The following is a 17719-nucleotide window of genomic DNA, read 5'->3' on the forward strand; positions in this document are numbered from 1 at the left end:
ATATAACACCGGAAAAACTGGCTAAAATATATGGATCGAATAATAGCTGTTGGAAATGTCAAAAAGATAAAGGCACTTTTTTTCATAGTTGGTGGACCTGTTCCAAAATTAAAAAATATTGGCAGTTAATTCACAAAACAATCTGTAATATATTGAAAATAAACCTCAAATTTGTTCCTGAATTATACCTGTTAAACATTTTGGAAAAAACAGTAGAAAAAAAACATGGTAAAATAATTTTTTATTTGATTACTGCAGCAAGAATCATATTGGCACGCAATTGGAAAGATCAAGATATACCAACTTTAGAAGAATGGATTGTAAAAATTTTTGAATTAGCGGAGATGGACAAACTAACAAGACTACTTAACGACGAAGACACAGAAAGATTCTATGAGGACTGGAAAGAAGTGATGATCTTTTTACAACAAGGGAGAAAAGAACTCTTTATAGAAGGATTTAAAGAATAACTTGAAAACTGATATAGATTAAGATACAATAACAATGGTATAACTATATGGAATTTAAAGATGTATATATCAATATCGGACAAGATAGCTAAGATAATAAAAACTGAACTTAGAGTACTTTAGAAATAGACTTTATAGATAAAGTAGCAAAACGATGAAATAGAACTATGAAGATTTTGGATCACAAAAGAAATTATTAATCACGATACTCAAATGCAGGGATTGGAAGGATTGTCTTAATTATGTGTAGTCTAATTACGTAATGTTTTAAATGTCAGGAATGAATGAGATGTGATAGGAGGGTAGTTCTTTTTTTTTTTTTTTTTCTTTCTCTTCTCTCCTCTTTTTTCTTTCTATAGTTTTTTTTTTTTTTTTTTTTCTTTCTTTCTTTTTTTCCTTTTAGGTTATGGGTATTCTGTGTGGTGTTTATTTTATATATGTCATGGGATGTTAAATGTATGTTAATTGTTTAAATGTTACAATCTTCAATAAAATTTCTTAAAAAAAAAAAAAAAAAAAAAAAAAAAACAAATTAGGAGGAGTAGCTAACACCCCAGGGGACAGGACCAAAATTCAAAATGACCTGAATAAACTGGAAAGCTGGGCCAAAGCTAACCAAATGATATTGAACACAGAAAAATGTAGGGCACTTAGGGCAGAAAAACGAAATGCATAGATATAGGATGGGGGACACCTGGCTTAAGGAGACTACATGTGAAAGGGATCTAGGAGTCCAAGCAGACCACAAGTTGAACATGAGTGAACAGTGTGATGAGGCAGCTAAGAAGGCCAATGCAATTCATATATGTTTCATACGTATACCCCTCATATACATAGCCCAAAGGATAGATCAAGGGAAGTAATAGTGCCACACTATTCTGCTTTGGTCAGGCCCCTCCTGGAATACTGTGTCCAGTTCTGGGCACTACAATTCAAAAAGGATGTTTAGAAACTGGAGATTGTCCAAAGGAGGGCAACCAAAATGGTGAAAGGTCTGGAAACCGTGCCCTATGAGGAACGCCTTAGGGGGCTGGGTATGTTTAGCCTGGAGAAGAGAAGGTTAAGCGGTGATATGATAGCCCTGTTTAAATATTTGAAGGGATGTCATATTGAGGAGGGAGCAAGCTTGTTTTCTGCTGCTTCAGAGAACAGGACCAGGAACAATGGATGCAAGCTACAGGAAGAGATTCCACCTCAACATTAGGGGGAACTTCCTGACAGTGGAATACACTCCCTCAGAGTGTAGTGGAGTCTCCTTCCTTGGAGGTCTTTAAACAGAGGCTGAATGGCCATCTGTCGGGGATGCTTTGATTGACTGTTCCTGCATGGCAGGGAGTTGGACTGGATGGCCCTTGTGGTCTCTTCCAACTGTACGATTCTATGATTCTATGCATTTGTGGATAAAGAATCTGTGGATAAGGAGGGCCTACTGTATAATTGGCCCTCGGTACCCACAGACTTGGCATCTGCGAATTCAAGCATCCGCAGATGGCAAGATCTCGTTGGTTCCAATGGCAGCATGGCTATGCAGCTGTGCCACGATTAGGGACAAGAGGACTTCTGACTTGCCTCCCTGCCAAGGGCTCGCAAGGCCACATAATTCACTCTGCCAGAACAAAAATGGTGACCTCTGGGCCTGCCACAGTTTCCAGGGAGATGCCTACTGGGCTCCCTCTGCGCCCACCTTTCCCATATTCTCGTGAACTACTGGTCGGAGGGAGTCGTCAATCACCTGGGGAGTTGGGCCAGCCAAGGACTGGGTGATTGATGGCTTCCCTGACCAGTGGCTGACAAGAATGTGGGAGAGGTAGGCATGGAGGCAACCCGGCGGGCATCTCCCTGGCAACCATAGTGGGCCGAGAGTTCACATTTTTTGTTCTGACACAGTGAATTCTGTGGCCTTCCGAGTTGTCATCGGAGAACCAAGTAAGAAGTCCTCTTGTCCTTAATGGTGGTGTGGCCATGGTGTGATTATACATGCCGCCACTGGGGACAATGAGACTTGAGCATCTGCATATTTTGGTATGTGCGGGGGGGGGGGGGCTGGAACAGATCAGATGTGGATACTGAGGGCCAACTGTACTACTAAGGGACATTTTAGTTAAATATCTATACATTTATATTCTGAATTGTAAATAGACATGAACTGCCAACATTTCTAATCTTTCCCTGTACAAGTTGGGTTTCCCTTATCTAGAATTCTGAAACATTCCAAAAGCCAATACTTTTTTCATTGCCTTCTGATTATACATAAACTTAAGTTTCATGCACAAAATAATTTTAAAATATTGCAAAAAAATTAGCTTTGGGCTATGTGTTGTTGTGTGCCTTTAAGTCATTTTTGAGTTATGGCAACCCTAAAACAAACCTATAATTGAGTTTTCTTGGCATGTTTCTTCAGAGGCAGTTTGCCATTGCCATCATCAGGCTGAGAGTACGTGACTTGCTCAAGGTCATCCAGTGGGTTTCATGGCCAAACAGGGAATTGAACCCTACTTTCCAGAGTCAAAGTCAAACTCTTAAACCAGTATACCACACTGGTTCTTATCCTTTGGGCTATGTATATGAGGGGTATACAGTCGGCCCTTCTTATACACAGATTTTTTATACACGGATTCAAGCATACACGGTTTGAAAATATTCCAAAAAAAGTATAAATTTACCTTGATTTTCCATTTTTATAAGGGACACCATTTTGCTATGTCATTATACTTAATGGGACTTGAGCATACAAGGATTTTGTTATACACGGGGGATCTTGGAACCAAACCCCAGCGTATAACAAGGGTCCACTGTATGTATGAAACATATATGAATTCTGTGTTTAGACTTGGGTTTCACTGTCAAGATATCTCACTGTGTATGTACAGGTATATGCAAATACAAGTATTCCAGAATCTAAAATCGAAAATACTTTTGGTCCCAAGCATTTTGGATAAGGGAGGCTCAACCAGTATTCATTTGTGTGCCCTCCAAGACACATTTTAAAGAAAACATGAAAGGTTTTCTCCCCATTCTTAGGCGTTGGCAGGTAAAAGTTAAATCTCCAAGCCCCACTCCTCCCAACTGTCACTTCCAGGTTTTCATTTTTTGGGGGGGAGGCCTGGTATGGCCTGCAGGTGCTGAGTATGAAGATTTGGCTCTCATTCAAAGTTGCTTACCCATGTTCTAATATTATTTGGAACTTTGATTCCATTTAATTGAATATATATATATACTGTCACCCTTCCTTTGCAAACATTTTATTATTTTTGATCAACATTTCTGACACAGTACGCTAAAAATTAAAAATCCTATGTTTTAAGCAAATTATACTGTCAACAATTTCAAGTACGAAACACCAAAATGATTGAAGCTGCCATCTCAAGTTCATTTGAAATGGTGGCAGGGATAATAGGAGAGAATTTTTTAAAAGCATTTTCTTTACCTTGTTCTTTTATTTGACGAATCTGCTTCACAGTTTCTTTCAAAATTGCACATTTGTCAGGTTTGAAGTTAAAGTTGTCAATGTCATTAAAATTAGCAAAAATCAGCTCAGCAAGCTCTTCTATGTATTTATTCTCTTGTTCACGATTACGTTTTTCAGTGCTTCTTTTAGGACTGCAAGAAATTAAAAAAATGAAAATTTTACAGACTAACAGTCAAAATGGAAATTATAATTTGCTTGCTTGTATATTTATTTACTTTATATTCTGCCTTTCTCCCAAGGTGATGCTGCAAGCCATCTTCCAGTAGACTTTATTAAACTTCTAATTAAACACAATACAGTGTTGTCCTTGACAATGCTGGGCCTTTGGCTTAGTAACAGAGATGATCACCATCTCCTACCCTACAGTCAGACACAACTTGGCATTACCTTTAGTATTACAATACCAATTAAAACCATTTTAATAATAGCTATAGAAAGCCCTTCCCGTCTATGGGGTTTGGCTCAAAGCCCCTCTGTGAATGAGAAAAACTGTGGGAGCTCAAGCCCAAGCACACCACCATTTCCTAACATGGGGCAGGGGAATCTGCAGACGGCTAGTCCATTGGAATAGAGAGCTCACTGTATAAAATATGTATAATACATTCTTTTATTAGAACATCAGCATTTTTCAAATTTTAGGAACTTTTGGATGGATACTATTAGACTCAGTAATTTTTCAATTTGTGTCATCTCTGTGTCAGTCTCCCATTCTCCATTCCAACATTTTCAACATAGCTCCATCTACAGTTTAGAATGTGACAAATAATTTATTCGTCATTCTTTTAGTCTCTTATCTTTCTCTCAGGGTACTAGTATACAAGAGACCAAAGTAGATTTCAAATCCTATGCCAGAATGAGGACCACGTATTAGAGCACAGAGAAGCAGCAGGTCTTGGTCACTAGCACAAGTCCAGGGCATGAAACTTTGCTGGGAGCAGAATCTTATTTAAGAACTCTTCCCTCCTCTCTTTTCCCCTTCTACCTTTAATTATCAATCTTCTAGTTGTCTTGTTGAAAGGAAAAAGCTCCCTTCCAATTACAGTACGTGTAAAAGTTCCAAGTTTTTGGTTAATAAAAACCCAACAGAGAACACAAATTGATGGATCATGTGTTTCCAATAGAGAACACACATTCATGGGAAAGCCCAATTGCTACTGCACTTACTCCTCTTCCCCACTGCCATTTCCTTTTCCTTGTGTGTCCTGTCATGTTTAGATTGTAAACCTGTCAAATTAGCAATTTATAAGCGGCTCTGAGAGGCTCTGTGCCTGAAAAGCAGGTATAAATACTCCAAATACATGTAAATAAATAAATAAATACTCAAATATTGTTAAAGTTCAGCACATCTATCCTAAAATTTCTGCATAGGATGTCAATTGCTGAAGGCATGCCTGAATACAAAGCCTTTCTTGCCAGCCGAAGAACAACCAAATGGCTAACTAAGGAGTGGTACAAATGCACCAAATGTGCCATGCTGGCGGCGTACTAGGGTTAAGGGAGTGAGCGGCAACCGCACATCCCTAACCCTAGTATAGTGCGGTGCCGTAACAATGGTGGCGCCCCATGTATACAGGTGCAGGTCCCTAACCCTAGTATGGTGTGGCACCATAACAATGGTGGCACCCCGTGTATACAGGTGCCACCATTATTACATGACGACGCATAGTGTCCGTATGTCGCGCCACACTTGTGACATCACAAGTGCGCCACTGGCTCACTCGGGTGTCACAATGAGGGTGCAAAAAGAACCTGCTTTTCGTGGGTTCTTTTTTCTCCACAGGGAAGCCCCACAATTTGGTGGCTGCAGCTTCCTTGCAGGGGGGGGGAAGGCACCTGCAGGCCTCCCTTTTTGGGAGGTCTGTACCGTGCCAAAATTCACATTGAAGGGTGTTCTGTAATATGGGAACAGGCACCAAGAAAGCCCTCTGCTACATTTGGGCCAAACAGTTCTTTGAGCCCAAGAGATTGATCTCTTCCATAGGTCTCAAAGTCTAGGGATTGCTTATAAGAAGCAACATGGCTTTTCAGACAGCCTGGACCCAAAATATATAGGTACATATTTGTATGGTAACTTCATAATCCCATGTATGTTTTGGAAGACTGATAGATGTCTTTTAGTTTCCTTTATTTATATCTCTGTACACTTCTAGTTGCCTTCTCTCTATTTATAGGCACACATAATTACATGAATGGCATGAACAGAAATTACATGCAACTGACAAATACTTTTTTAGCTCATGCACCCTTGAGATTCAAATGTTTCTTCCTCTTGTTTCCAGCCCACATCCTGGTTGCTCTGTGAACAGGAAATGTCAGCAAAATCTACAGGAACTCTGGGATTTGTAGTTCTCAAGAGAGAATATTACATAAGAAGGGACAATTCATCAAGGAGAGGGGAAGCTGGCCTTCCAGACTGATTGGTTGATTGATTTTGCCAACCACTGCTACTCTATCATTGGCCATGCCAGCAAGGGCTGATAGGAAGGAAAAGGTCAAAACATTTGGAAGGCCAAATACTATCCACCCCATCATAGATTTTATTTTTCAAACAAGTGCAGGGTGACCAAACATCCTCCTTTTTCAGGACATGCCCTCCATTTTAACCATCTGTCCAGGAGGAATTTCAAAATGTCCTCCATCTTGAGCATGATTAAGAAGCATGAATTTACATTTATCTTTGTGTTTTTAGATTTTATTTTGGAATCTCCTACATTTCTCTTGAATGACCTATATTTTACAGTGCCTTGTCCTCCTTTGTGAGGACATCTAGTCACCCTGATAAAGTGTTATCTGACTTTTGTGGAAACACACACTCTTTCTTTGTTTTAGAGACCTATCCAAGCCACCAGATCACTATATAGAGTGCTATTTTCTTGGCTAAGAGTGTTAAAAACAACAACAACAACAACAACAACAACAACACTCTCCTGAATCCACTCTGTGTGAAAGAGGGTTATTCCAGTTAATTCTACTTTCCACTATTGATATAGGAGACAACCATATATTTTACTGGTTGCACTTGTGTACATTCTACCAATTGTCTAGACAAGGCTGCGCTGCAGAAATAAAGCAGTTAGACAGTGTTTTAACAGATATGGCTCAATGCTATGGAACTGTGAGATTTCCACTTTGTTGTGGCACTGGAGCTCTTTGACAGAGAAGGCAAAATATCTCACAAAACTACAGATAGCATTGAGCCGTGGCAGTTAAAGTGTCATCAAACAAATTATTTCTGCAGTGCAGATGCAGCCTAATTTTTAAGAATGAGATTAGCAAGCCCTCTAAATCAGTGCTACTTAATGGGGTGGTCCAATAACTGGACCATCAGTTATTGGTTGCCTGTCTGTAGTGAGATTCCAGGAAAGAAAGAAACATTTGCGGTCAACAGCCATTAATATGATGCAGGAGCCAGTGTCAGAAGAAGAGATTCCTAGGTTGCAAGGCACTCAAGCAGCCATTGGGGAAGAGCAAAGGACAAGGACAAGTACTACTGTAGCTAACGATGCCACTGAAGTCAAGCCCAAAGGATGTTCAGCTGCTGACATACTCAGGGGTGAAAGGAAAAGTCTCAAGCTGCACAAGCAGGAAGCTAAGACACTTTAAAACAAGGAATGGAATGTATAAATGTTTCAATACTTGGGGTGAGTGAGCTAACATCAGGATGGGGCATTGTAAGTCAAATAATTACAGTGTTCTACTCAGAAAATTAAAATCTAAGAATGAACATGGTGTCATAGTGAGTAATAGACAGGAGAGGTGCAGCATCGGCAGTCAGGGGATATACAGTGGAACCTTGCCATAGGCGGGCGCGCCATACGCGGCCTTGAGCATACGCGCTTAAGCCGCAGTGTGCGCGGGGTGGAAGGGGTGGCGCGTCCCATTCAGTTGAATGGGCGCGTGCGCCCGTTGTGCCCCGCGCGCGCCCGTTGCGCCCCGCGCACCTCCACACCACCGTGCACGAGCCCCATTGTTTACAATGGGGCTCGAGCATAGGCGGAAATCGCCATATGCGGCGGGATCCGGAACGGATCCCCCGCGTATGGCGAGGTTCCACTGTAGTGTAAAATATAACTGAATAATATAGGATTCCATGGAATATCCATCAGTATAAGCATAATCCAAGTTTATGCTCCAACAACAGAGGCAGAAGAAGATGACATTGAAAGATTCTGTCCAGGAGGAAATTGATCACATATCCAAACAGGACATGTTCATAAGTGATTGGAATGCAAATGTAGGAAACAGGGGAGAACCAAACACTGCAAGAGAATTTGGCCTAGGATCAAAACACAGAGCAAACTTACTGAGTGTTGTGACATCAATAGTTCTTTTTTAAAAAAAAAGAATGTGAAGAGATTGTTCAGGGAACCAAAGTGACAACTGTATATATGGACATCACCTGATGACCACTCTAGAAATCAAACAGATTACATAACTGGTACCAGAAGATGATACCACTCTATTCTCTCTACAAAAACAAGACCAGGAGCCAACTGTGTCACAAATAATGGATGGCTAATATTAAAAAAACCAGTAAAGCTAAAGATGAACAGAAATCAATCAACATGCCAAAATATGACCTGAAGAACATCCCTGTGGAATTAAAAGAGTATGTGAAAAATAAATTTACTCTGATTTAGCCTAACTGATCAGGAACCAGAAAACTCTGGACTGAAGCCAAAGACACTGTGAGTGAAGAATGGGGAGAAGTTAAAATAAAATTAAAATAAACTTAAAATACTATCTCTAGCAAAAAAGAAAGAGAACCTTGCAGGATGACAGATTAATCTCTTCAAACAGTTAAGTACAGGTGAGAAGCAAAAGAAGAAAGGGACAGGGTCTAAATCTTGAATTCAATTGTTCCATGACTTGTGTACTGGATGAAAGGTAACTACTATAATAATCAGTGTAGAGAAATAAAAGAATAAAACGAAATCTAAAAAATCAAAAGGAATTGTAAACCAAAGTAGGGATGCTATATAACCAGCAAGGGAACACATTACATCAGGGGTAGGCAACCTTTTTGAGCCGGGGGCCAGGTTGCTGTCCCTCAGACAACTGGGGGGCCGAAGCTGGGGGGTGGAGCTTCACCCTCCGGGGGTGGAGCCGCATGCCGGGGGTGGGGCTTCCACCCTCCAGGGGCGGAGCCACATGCCAGGGGTGGAGCTTCCACCCTCCAGGGGCGGAGCCGCATGCTGGGGGTGGAGCTTCCACTCTCCAGGGGCGGAGCCACATGCCAGGGGTGGAGCTTCCACCCTAAGGGGCGGAGCTTCCACCAAAGCATCATCATCATCATCACCACCTCCACTACTATCATTGTTACAGCAGACCTTTCAGCAATAAATGCACCAAAAATACACAGAAATGCACTTTGGAAAGTCACACTCCTCCTCCTCCTCCTCTTGCTCTTTCTCATTGAGAGGGGATTTTGCACAAAGAACACCCAGGGCAAGCAGTAATAATAATAAATAATACTAATAATAAAGTTACAAGCAAGGAAATTACTACAATGCAACTGAAAATAAACTGCATCAAGCATGCACACAGTTTCAACCCAGAAAAGCCACAGGGTGCTGAGAGGGAAGTTTGCAGAAAGAACACCCAGCTAACCCCCTCCCCCAATGAACCGACCTCTGGCCTTGCTGTGGCTGCAGCTGCCGCTCTGGCTCCCTTTCTCCCTGGGTCTGCACTCCTTCTGCTTCCTCCTCCTCCTTTCCCTGCTCTTAGGGAGGAGGAGGAGGAGGGCGAAGAGCGAGGTGGAGCCTGCTGCAGGCCTACTGCAGCCCCTGGAGCCCTGTTGGAGTGCTCCTGGGGCTGCACCAGGCCTCCTACATGGGCGGCGCCATTTTGTTTTTCAAAATGGCGACCGAAATCTCGTGTGACCTTTGACATTCTGAGGTCACGCGAGACTTCGGCCGCCATTTTGAAAAACAAAATGGCGCCCAGAGCGGGGCGAAATCGGCGGCAATCGGCGGCAGGACTGCTCGGGGGCCGCTGCGAAGGCCTTGGCGGGCCAGATCCGGCCCGCAGGCCGCAGGTTGCCTACCCCTGCATTACATGATTAGAAACAAATAAATGTCAAGGAAAGCAATGTGCTGAAGAACTATATAAAAGAGATGAATGGGTCACAGATATATTCAATGAAAAAACATCTGAAGATGAACCCACAGTTTTAGAAAATGAAAGGCTGTGCACTGTGCTCTTTGACTTAAAATTTAACTCATTGTAAAAGTAGTAGTAGTAGTACTAGTGTGTCTTGAAGTCATTTCCAATTTATGGTGGCCGCAGTGTGACCCTATCATGGAGTTTTCATGGAATGTTTCTTCAGAGGAGGGTTGCCATTGCCATCTTCTGAGGCTGAGAGAGTGTGACTTGCCCAAGGTTACCCAGTGGGTTTACACGGCCAAGCAGGGATTAGACACCTGGGCCCAAGAGTCCTAGTCCAATGCGCAAACCACTACACTATACTGTCTTTCAATAGTAATAGGTTTAGGTAAAGACTTTTCCCTTTCACAGAAACACATATTACTGTGGAAGGAATGATTTGTGGATGCAACAAAATTAATTAACTGTCTGGCAGTGTGCATCTGCAGTGGCAGCTTAAATAACAGTGAGGCAAAGTGAATATATGCACTCAACTATACACATTTGATCACCAGTAAGTCCTTACAAAATTCTTCAGCTTCTAAAGGTTCTATGAACATTCTAACAAACCTGGGTCCAAGTTGATCAGGACATTCCTTGCGTTTTCTTGACTCTGCCCTGGCTGGGTCAGAGGAATTATCACCAATCCCACTCATTTTAAACACATATCAGCAACTGAAAGAGAGGAGAAATAATGCAATGTTAATGATGTATTTCTTCAAGACATTTGTTTGTTTATGGATCTTAGAAGAAGCATACTGCATTTCCTTTTACTTCTTTATGACAATGCCATACATATACTAATGAATCCACATTGCTAACGTGACTGTTAATAGACCTTTATGCAAGTGAAGGATGGAATATCCAGTATATACTGTATGGCAGAGTAAACTAACACAGTTTGGCAATTTCCTTCTCTAGTTGTAACTTCCCTCTGAACTTTGCAGAATAATTTAATTCTTTATCACAATACAGTTACATACTCCCTTTATAAATTTCTAAATGTTGTGTCCCTGTTTCATTTTCCTTTCAGAATACATTCGATATTTAGGGGGGAAAATAGCATAATTTCAAACATGGCACAAAGACCTACCACCTATTGGAGTCTGCCATTTATTTTCTATTAGGTCAAATGTTTATAGACTCCTATAGAACAATAAACTTGATGTTAATGACATTTTTTTTCAGAAAGGAAAGGAGAAGTTTTATTTTTAAAATACAGTCTACAAGTCGTGTTATTAAAAGCTAGTGAAATACATATGACACATATCATAGTTTAGTGGCTACTTAATTCTTCCCCTCCAAAATTATATTTAAATATAAATATAAGTTTGGAGCTGACTGAGCATTAATTACTTTTAAAAGAAGTATTTACCTACATTTGTTAGAAGAACCAAACTCAAGACATGTTCTAGAACACCAGTTTTTTTCCTTTTAATAAATAAATAAATAAATATGCAATCTGTCACTGACAAAAGCATGAAAGACACTTGTGGCTAGTGTACACAACCAAGCTGTGATTTTTTTGCCGTTATTAGACATGCAACACAGTAATGATTAGAATTTTCCACTGAAGCAGACTGGGAGAAGGATCTGGGAAGAGTCATGGCACTGTGAAATGGAGTGTTTAAACCTATCCCAAATCTGTTTCCTCTGAAGCTGTTTTGTTTGGAGGGGCAAACCATACCAATGTGTTGCGTGCATATTTGTGCCTCCAAGATGAAAAATATTGGGTGGGATACATGGAAAACCGGAATAAATAGTGGAAGAAGAAAGGCTCAACCCTTCCCTCTAGTGTCCCTTCTTTTAACTTGATAATAATAAATAGTGGAAGGGGAAAACAAATATAGTATTAACAGCTCCTAATTGTAGCTTCCAGGTATCTCCCCTTCCATGGTTGTCTTCAAACAAAGGATCCTCCTACATACCAGCAATTAAGAATAATTTTGTTAAATCAATTGCCACATTGATGCACCATACAGGTGGTGGATTACACATACGATTATGTGGCCAGTCATACAGGCTGATATCCAATGGAATGGCATCTAGACGGGAAGAGAGAAGTAATTGGAGGTTGGTGGCGGTGTGTTTGTACAATAGTGCACATGCATAGTGGGCAGGCAACAAGAAAATAAAAATCTTATGGTGTGGCTTCCCGCTGCACAGTGCGGTGTGGACAGCCTGTGGCTGTTCGCCCCACCTTGGGAAGAAGTCATGTGGACAGCAGGGTTTTGACCTGCTTTCAAAAAATGCAGGATTGAGCCACATTTTCCTGCCTGTCTACTCCGGCCCATAGATATGGGAAAGGATTTAATTAATCAGTTAGCACTGTTAAAACAGATATTGTGTAATATGAGAATATACATAACAGCTTTCTATCTTCTGCTAATTTATTAGTTAGTGGATGTCGGTATGTGTCTTCAAATCACCTGTGGGCTTATTGAGACCTTATCAATTTAACAGAGAAATTCTTTGGCAAAAAATGCTCAAGAGGTTGTTTGCCATTTCCTTCTTCTGAAATATAGCCCACAGCCCCTTGTATTCCTTGACAGCATTATTTCCATCAACTAACCAGGCCAGACCTAGTATCTTCTGGGTAGGTTACCTTCAAAATGTCATCCTCTTTCAGCCAAATCTACATCATATGGTTGTTGTAAAACTAAAACATTATCAATAAATCAATGTGGAGGAGAGAAGGATATAAAATTCACAGATCTGTTCATTACAAGATAAAAACTACACTAGTGAAGGTGTAATCATGTAAATGTAAATTTTCACTTAATTTTTTTTTGTACACAAGAATTAAGAATTTCCAAAGTCCCCCTCCCCCCCCCAAAAAATTGGGTGAAGTTTCTTTTGCATTTCTGAATGGTGTGTGCATGTGTACATGTATATGTATATGTGTACACATACACACACATCTTTATTTCAGGCATTTTAATAAATGTTATGCTTGTCCAAAATCAGTGTTTTTGATTCCAATATAATTTTTGCAAAAAAATCTCCAAATCTGAAAATCTTATGGTGAATGACTATCTCTCCTACAAAATTTCTCATTGTTTTCTTATAAAACATACAAACAAGCTTCATTTATATACCGCTTCATACCACCTAAGCAGTGTCTAAGCGGTTTACAACTGTAAGCTAATTTGCCCCCAACAATCTGGGTACTCATTTTAGCCACCTCCGAAGGATGCAAGCCTGAGTCGAGCTGGAGCCCCTTTTTTCTGGTCTTGAACTCGCAACTTTATGGTTTTGAGTGAGAGGCTGCAGTACAGGCATTTATTAGAGAATATTAGGAAGAATCCAGTTGGTGACTTGTGCCTTTATGAGTGAACTTACATTTCCAGGAAATAAAATTGTGCAGTTTCATAACGTAACTGATACACAATGGAACTAATGTACAACAAGACCACTGTGCATTGGGACACCAACGTGTCCTGTTACACATCTTCTCAAGTCACTAACAGGGTTTCTAAGTGCCTCCTCTACATAGCTAAGTATGCAAAAAGTTAAGTAACACAGACTGTGATAGAGAATTCCAGCCATTCTTTACATCCCTAGTTATCCTATAAGAACTGAAGCTATCAGTTACCTCTATAAGGTAGTCATTTCACTCACATGTCCTTTAGAGTTTGAGGTACATAGTTACACTAAACTTGGCGAACAGAATAAACAAATGAAATAAAAAAATAAATACACCATACTTCTAGCCATTATCTTACAGACAATCTTAGCCATCTTTAAACCTTTAACTATGAAAAGTTTACAGTGGAATAATGTTCTTCACTTGGGGTCCAACTACCAAGAATGTTTCTATGCAACATTATAGTATGGACAAAGAAGACAGATATACTTAATATGAGTGATTAGGGGGGGGGAGACACCAAAAAGAAAGAAAGAAAAATAAAAAAGAGGAAAAAGAAACCAGGAAAGTGGTTTGTGAAATATTATATGTTAGAAATTGTTTAAAGATTTGCACTTTCAATAAGAATATTGTTACTGTACAATGTCTTTGAAAAATATTAAAAATGCTAAGCTTCAAATGCTTCTTTGAAATTGCTACTTTGACTATTAATTCTGAGAACAAGTTTACCACAAGCCCCCAAGGTCACAACGTCATTGTCATTTTATCCAGCTCTATATCATGCTTCAATGACTATTTAAATGAGAGGAGTAACAGCACAAAAACAAACAATCCACAAAAATATATCAAAAGCCACAAATTAAATATAAACCAACCCCCCCCCCCAAAGATCTTGGTATAAAACTGTAATAAATATTGGAAAATCAAATGTTTGTTAGGAACTATCTACACACAGCCACTATCATTTTTTGTTGTTGCAAATCTGGGGTGGGAAGTTCAAGATGGGGAAGGTTATGTGCTTCACGTCATCAGGGATAACACAGCCAGAAACTGAGCAGACATAAGACACAAGAAGAGGTAGTTTATTCCTTTCTTCTAGGATTTCTATCCTATTCTACACATACAGAAGCTCAAGCTTGCTTGTAACATAAAACAGCTTTATGAAAGTATATATTAAACTATATGTTAATATACAGAAAAATTTATAGAATGCGTTAAAATTTAACGCTGATATTCCAACATTATGTCAACATCATTAACCAACAACAAAAACATTATAAAATGTTTCATCAACATCTTGCTAATACAACAATTATGTGAAGTCCTTTTATTCAAAATGTCTATGGGGCAAAATGTGTATGGTGTAATCCTACACATGTTCACTCAGAAATATGGAAGTAACAGTCTATCATGAATCCACTATGGAGTTTGAGCAAACCCTTCTCCCTGAATCTCTCTATATATCTGAGTAGGCTGTTGTAAGAGTTACTGCCACAATGTAAATGAAGTTGAATACTGAAAAATATTCTGAACACTCCAAAAGTTATACACAGCTAGTATTATTTCCTGTACTGGAAGAATAATCCATTCCACAGTATTTTCACTTTCTATGTATGGCTGCAAAAGCTTGACAGTGAAGAAAGTTGGGGGAAAAATGTCAACTCATCTGAAATGTGGCAGTACAGTACACATCTTTGGATGCCAAGGACTGCCAAAAAGACAAATAAGTGGCTCCAAGAGCAAAGCATGTTTAAACATTCACTAAAGCCAAAATTATGACATTAAGGCTATTCTACATTGGACATTCACGAGATGACATAACACATTAGAAAAACTGAAAATGTTTAACAAAATTGAAGGCTGTATGAAAAGAGGACGATCACCCTACAGATGGATTAAAGAAGTCATGCCACTGAGTTTGCAAGATGTAAGCACGACTGTTAGTAACTGGGGCTCTTGGAGATCTCATAGGATTGCATCGGACAAAGCCAAATTGATGGCAAATAAGAATCAACTATAGCAGTTTTTGCTGGAGGAATTTGATTTTCTGCAAGTACACCATGTCCATTATACTCAATACATACACTTGGCATCTGCAGCTTATCCAATAAAAACCTGCCAGTGATAATTATTAGCTTACAAGTATTATAATGGCATGATTTAATGGCATATAGAATGTCTAATGCATATGTCTGGAATATAGCATAGCAGAAGATTATGAACAGACACATCACAGAATAGTACTTCAGGAAACTAAATGGCTCAGGTCCAATATGAGCCAACCTGGGTTCTGAGATCATCAGGAGCTCCGTTCCACTAACACCGTAAACATGATGGCCTTCTCAGTGGCTGTCCCTGGACTTTGGAATGGCTCCCTCTTTGTTGTTCTTCCTGTATCGGGCTAAACCATTTTTATTCAGACAGCCTTTTAAATAGAATTTTTTAAAGAACAGTTTGGGGGCGCTGTACTGTTTAAGTGAACTGTTTTTAAGAGATTTAAGGATATTTTTAACTGTATTTTATTCTTTTATTGTAGTGTGACTGGTTTTAATGCTGCAAATAGTTTAATTCTCTTTTAATACTCTCTTTTTGTATGTTTTTGATTATACAGTATTGCTTTTTTAAATTGTGAGCTGTTTTGAATCCCAATTATTTTTTTTTGGGGGGGGGGGGAGGCAATAAATAAATAAATAAAATATAGCAGTATTTTTGTGAGATCACATATATCTTCCTCCATTTTGAACCCGAAGTAAGCATTTCATCTATTTTAGTCTCTTTTTCCAAACTGAAATAGGAACTACAGCACGTGTGTGCATACGTACTTTACATACACACCCTATGAGTAAATTCCCAGGAAGCAATTACTGTTTCTGAGAACAATCTATTTTCTACCAAATGTTGGGTAAAAGGGCTTAACCAGAAGCCTCTTTCCATTCTCTCTTTCTTGTCATCATAACAAATACTTCCTTCTTTTGCTGTGACAGCATACCCTGATTCACATTCTCTAAAAGAACACTTGGAGAAGAGAAGCTCAAACCTGAGTATGGAATACAAGCAATGACAATATCAAATAGACTTATTTTTTTAAGTAAAGAAAATTTTAAAACGTAAGGAAAGAAATTACTGAAAAGAATGCACCCAGAAAAATAATAATAAAAACGATCAATGGTACACATGATGTATTCTACTACAAGTGTGTATTAAACATCAACAGCTCAGTAGCATTTGCAGTTCTCAGACTTTTAGTTGCCTAGTTTTCCATTCAGAGCTGATACAATAAATCTTTGTTCATGGGACTTTCTTATGTCACAATTCAAAGATAACAGCACTATATCCCATTCATATCCATATCCAATCTACAGGTAATGGACGCTACAGGGTATTACCTAATTTTTAGGTATGCACCAGATATCTAACTTTCTGGGGTACCAACAGATACAGAATAGCTGCTACCACAATCCTGATACACAATCACTTTCTATATTGCATTTACACCTGTAAGAAATTCTATTATATCCAATGCTTGGGAAATGTAGTCATGTTTTCCATAATGTTATTTGCCTGTCCAAGGCCAATTAAAAATAAATAAACTAAAAATCAGATATAACAAGGAATTAATCTTAATTTTCAGTAACTAGATTACATTCATTAAATTCATTACTTCTTGATCCAAGAAACTTCACTACCTAATCAGGCCAGTAAAATTATGCATGCCCATAGGAAATGCTAGTAATCCATTTGATTTCATTCTACTGAGAGCTGTGGTGCACACTGGGGCTCACTGGGGTATACTGAAAAGCAATTAATCTAGCATATATGAGGGTGAACAAATGAAAAAACAAGACATTGTTTGGGGAAAGTACATAAAGATCAAAGCTATGAAGCCAAATCTTGGTCTTTTCATCCCTCTTGTATCAGCTGAGGTTCAAACAAAGATAGACCCAATCTTTCCAGAAGCTAGTATATTTTAAAGGTGGAATGATTTTTCATCTAGCAGTATCCTAACATGTTTTTATCTTTACTGTGGAATGCTTGTTATAACAGCCCTTGTCTTTTAATCAATTAATCACTCTTGATGATGTTACCGTAATGGTCAGACAACTGCATATTTAAGCATTTAGAAAGAGCAACAGTATAATGGCCAATATCAAAAAGGGGGCCCATGTGTTACTCTTGAAAGAGTAGTGTTCTGCTGCACTACTTAAAAGTAAGACACAAGGGTTTATGAATGGAATGAACAGGGCACATGGAAGGAAAACTAAGAGGCCA

General features: G+C 39.3%; 1 protein-coding gene across 8 annotated transcripts in view; it reads right to left on the reverse strand.

Moving 5' to 3' along the window:
- The window catches only part of NCOA2 (nuclear receptor coactivator 2), a 196237-nt gene that overhangs the window by 77364 nt on the left and 101154 nt on the right, over positions 1–17719 (reverse strand). For 7 of the 8 annotated variants that reach the window (XM_089517437.1, XM_089517435.1, XM_089517431.1 and 4 more), the window contains 2 exons: positions 10654–10758; positions 3898–4070 (listed from right to left, as the gene is read on the reverse strand). In XM_089517437.1, coding sequence (XP_089373563.1) covers positions 3898–4070; positions 10654–10739 — 259 coding nt within the window. In that variant the 5' untranslated portion in view covers positions 10740–10758. Of the gene's footprint in view, positions 1–3897; positions 4071–9570; positions 9652–10653; positions 10759–17719 lie in introns of those variants that run through there. The other variant, XM_089517438.1, reaches the window with a different exon arrangement.

The sequence above is a fragment of the Sceloporus occidentalis genome, unplaced genomic scaffold (genome assembly GCF_023333645.1).
Source record: "Sceloporus occidentalis isolate IW3139 unplaced genomic scaffold, rSceOcc1.0.p SCAF_3, whole genome shotgun sequence".
Lineage (NCBI taxonomy): Eukaryota > Metazoa > Chordata > Lepidosauria > Squamata > Phrynosomatidae > Sceloporus > Sceloporus occidentalis.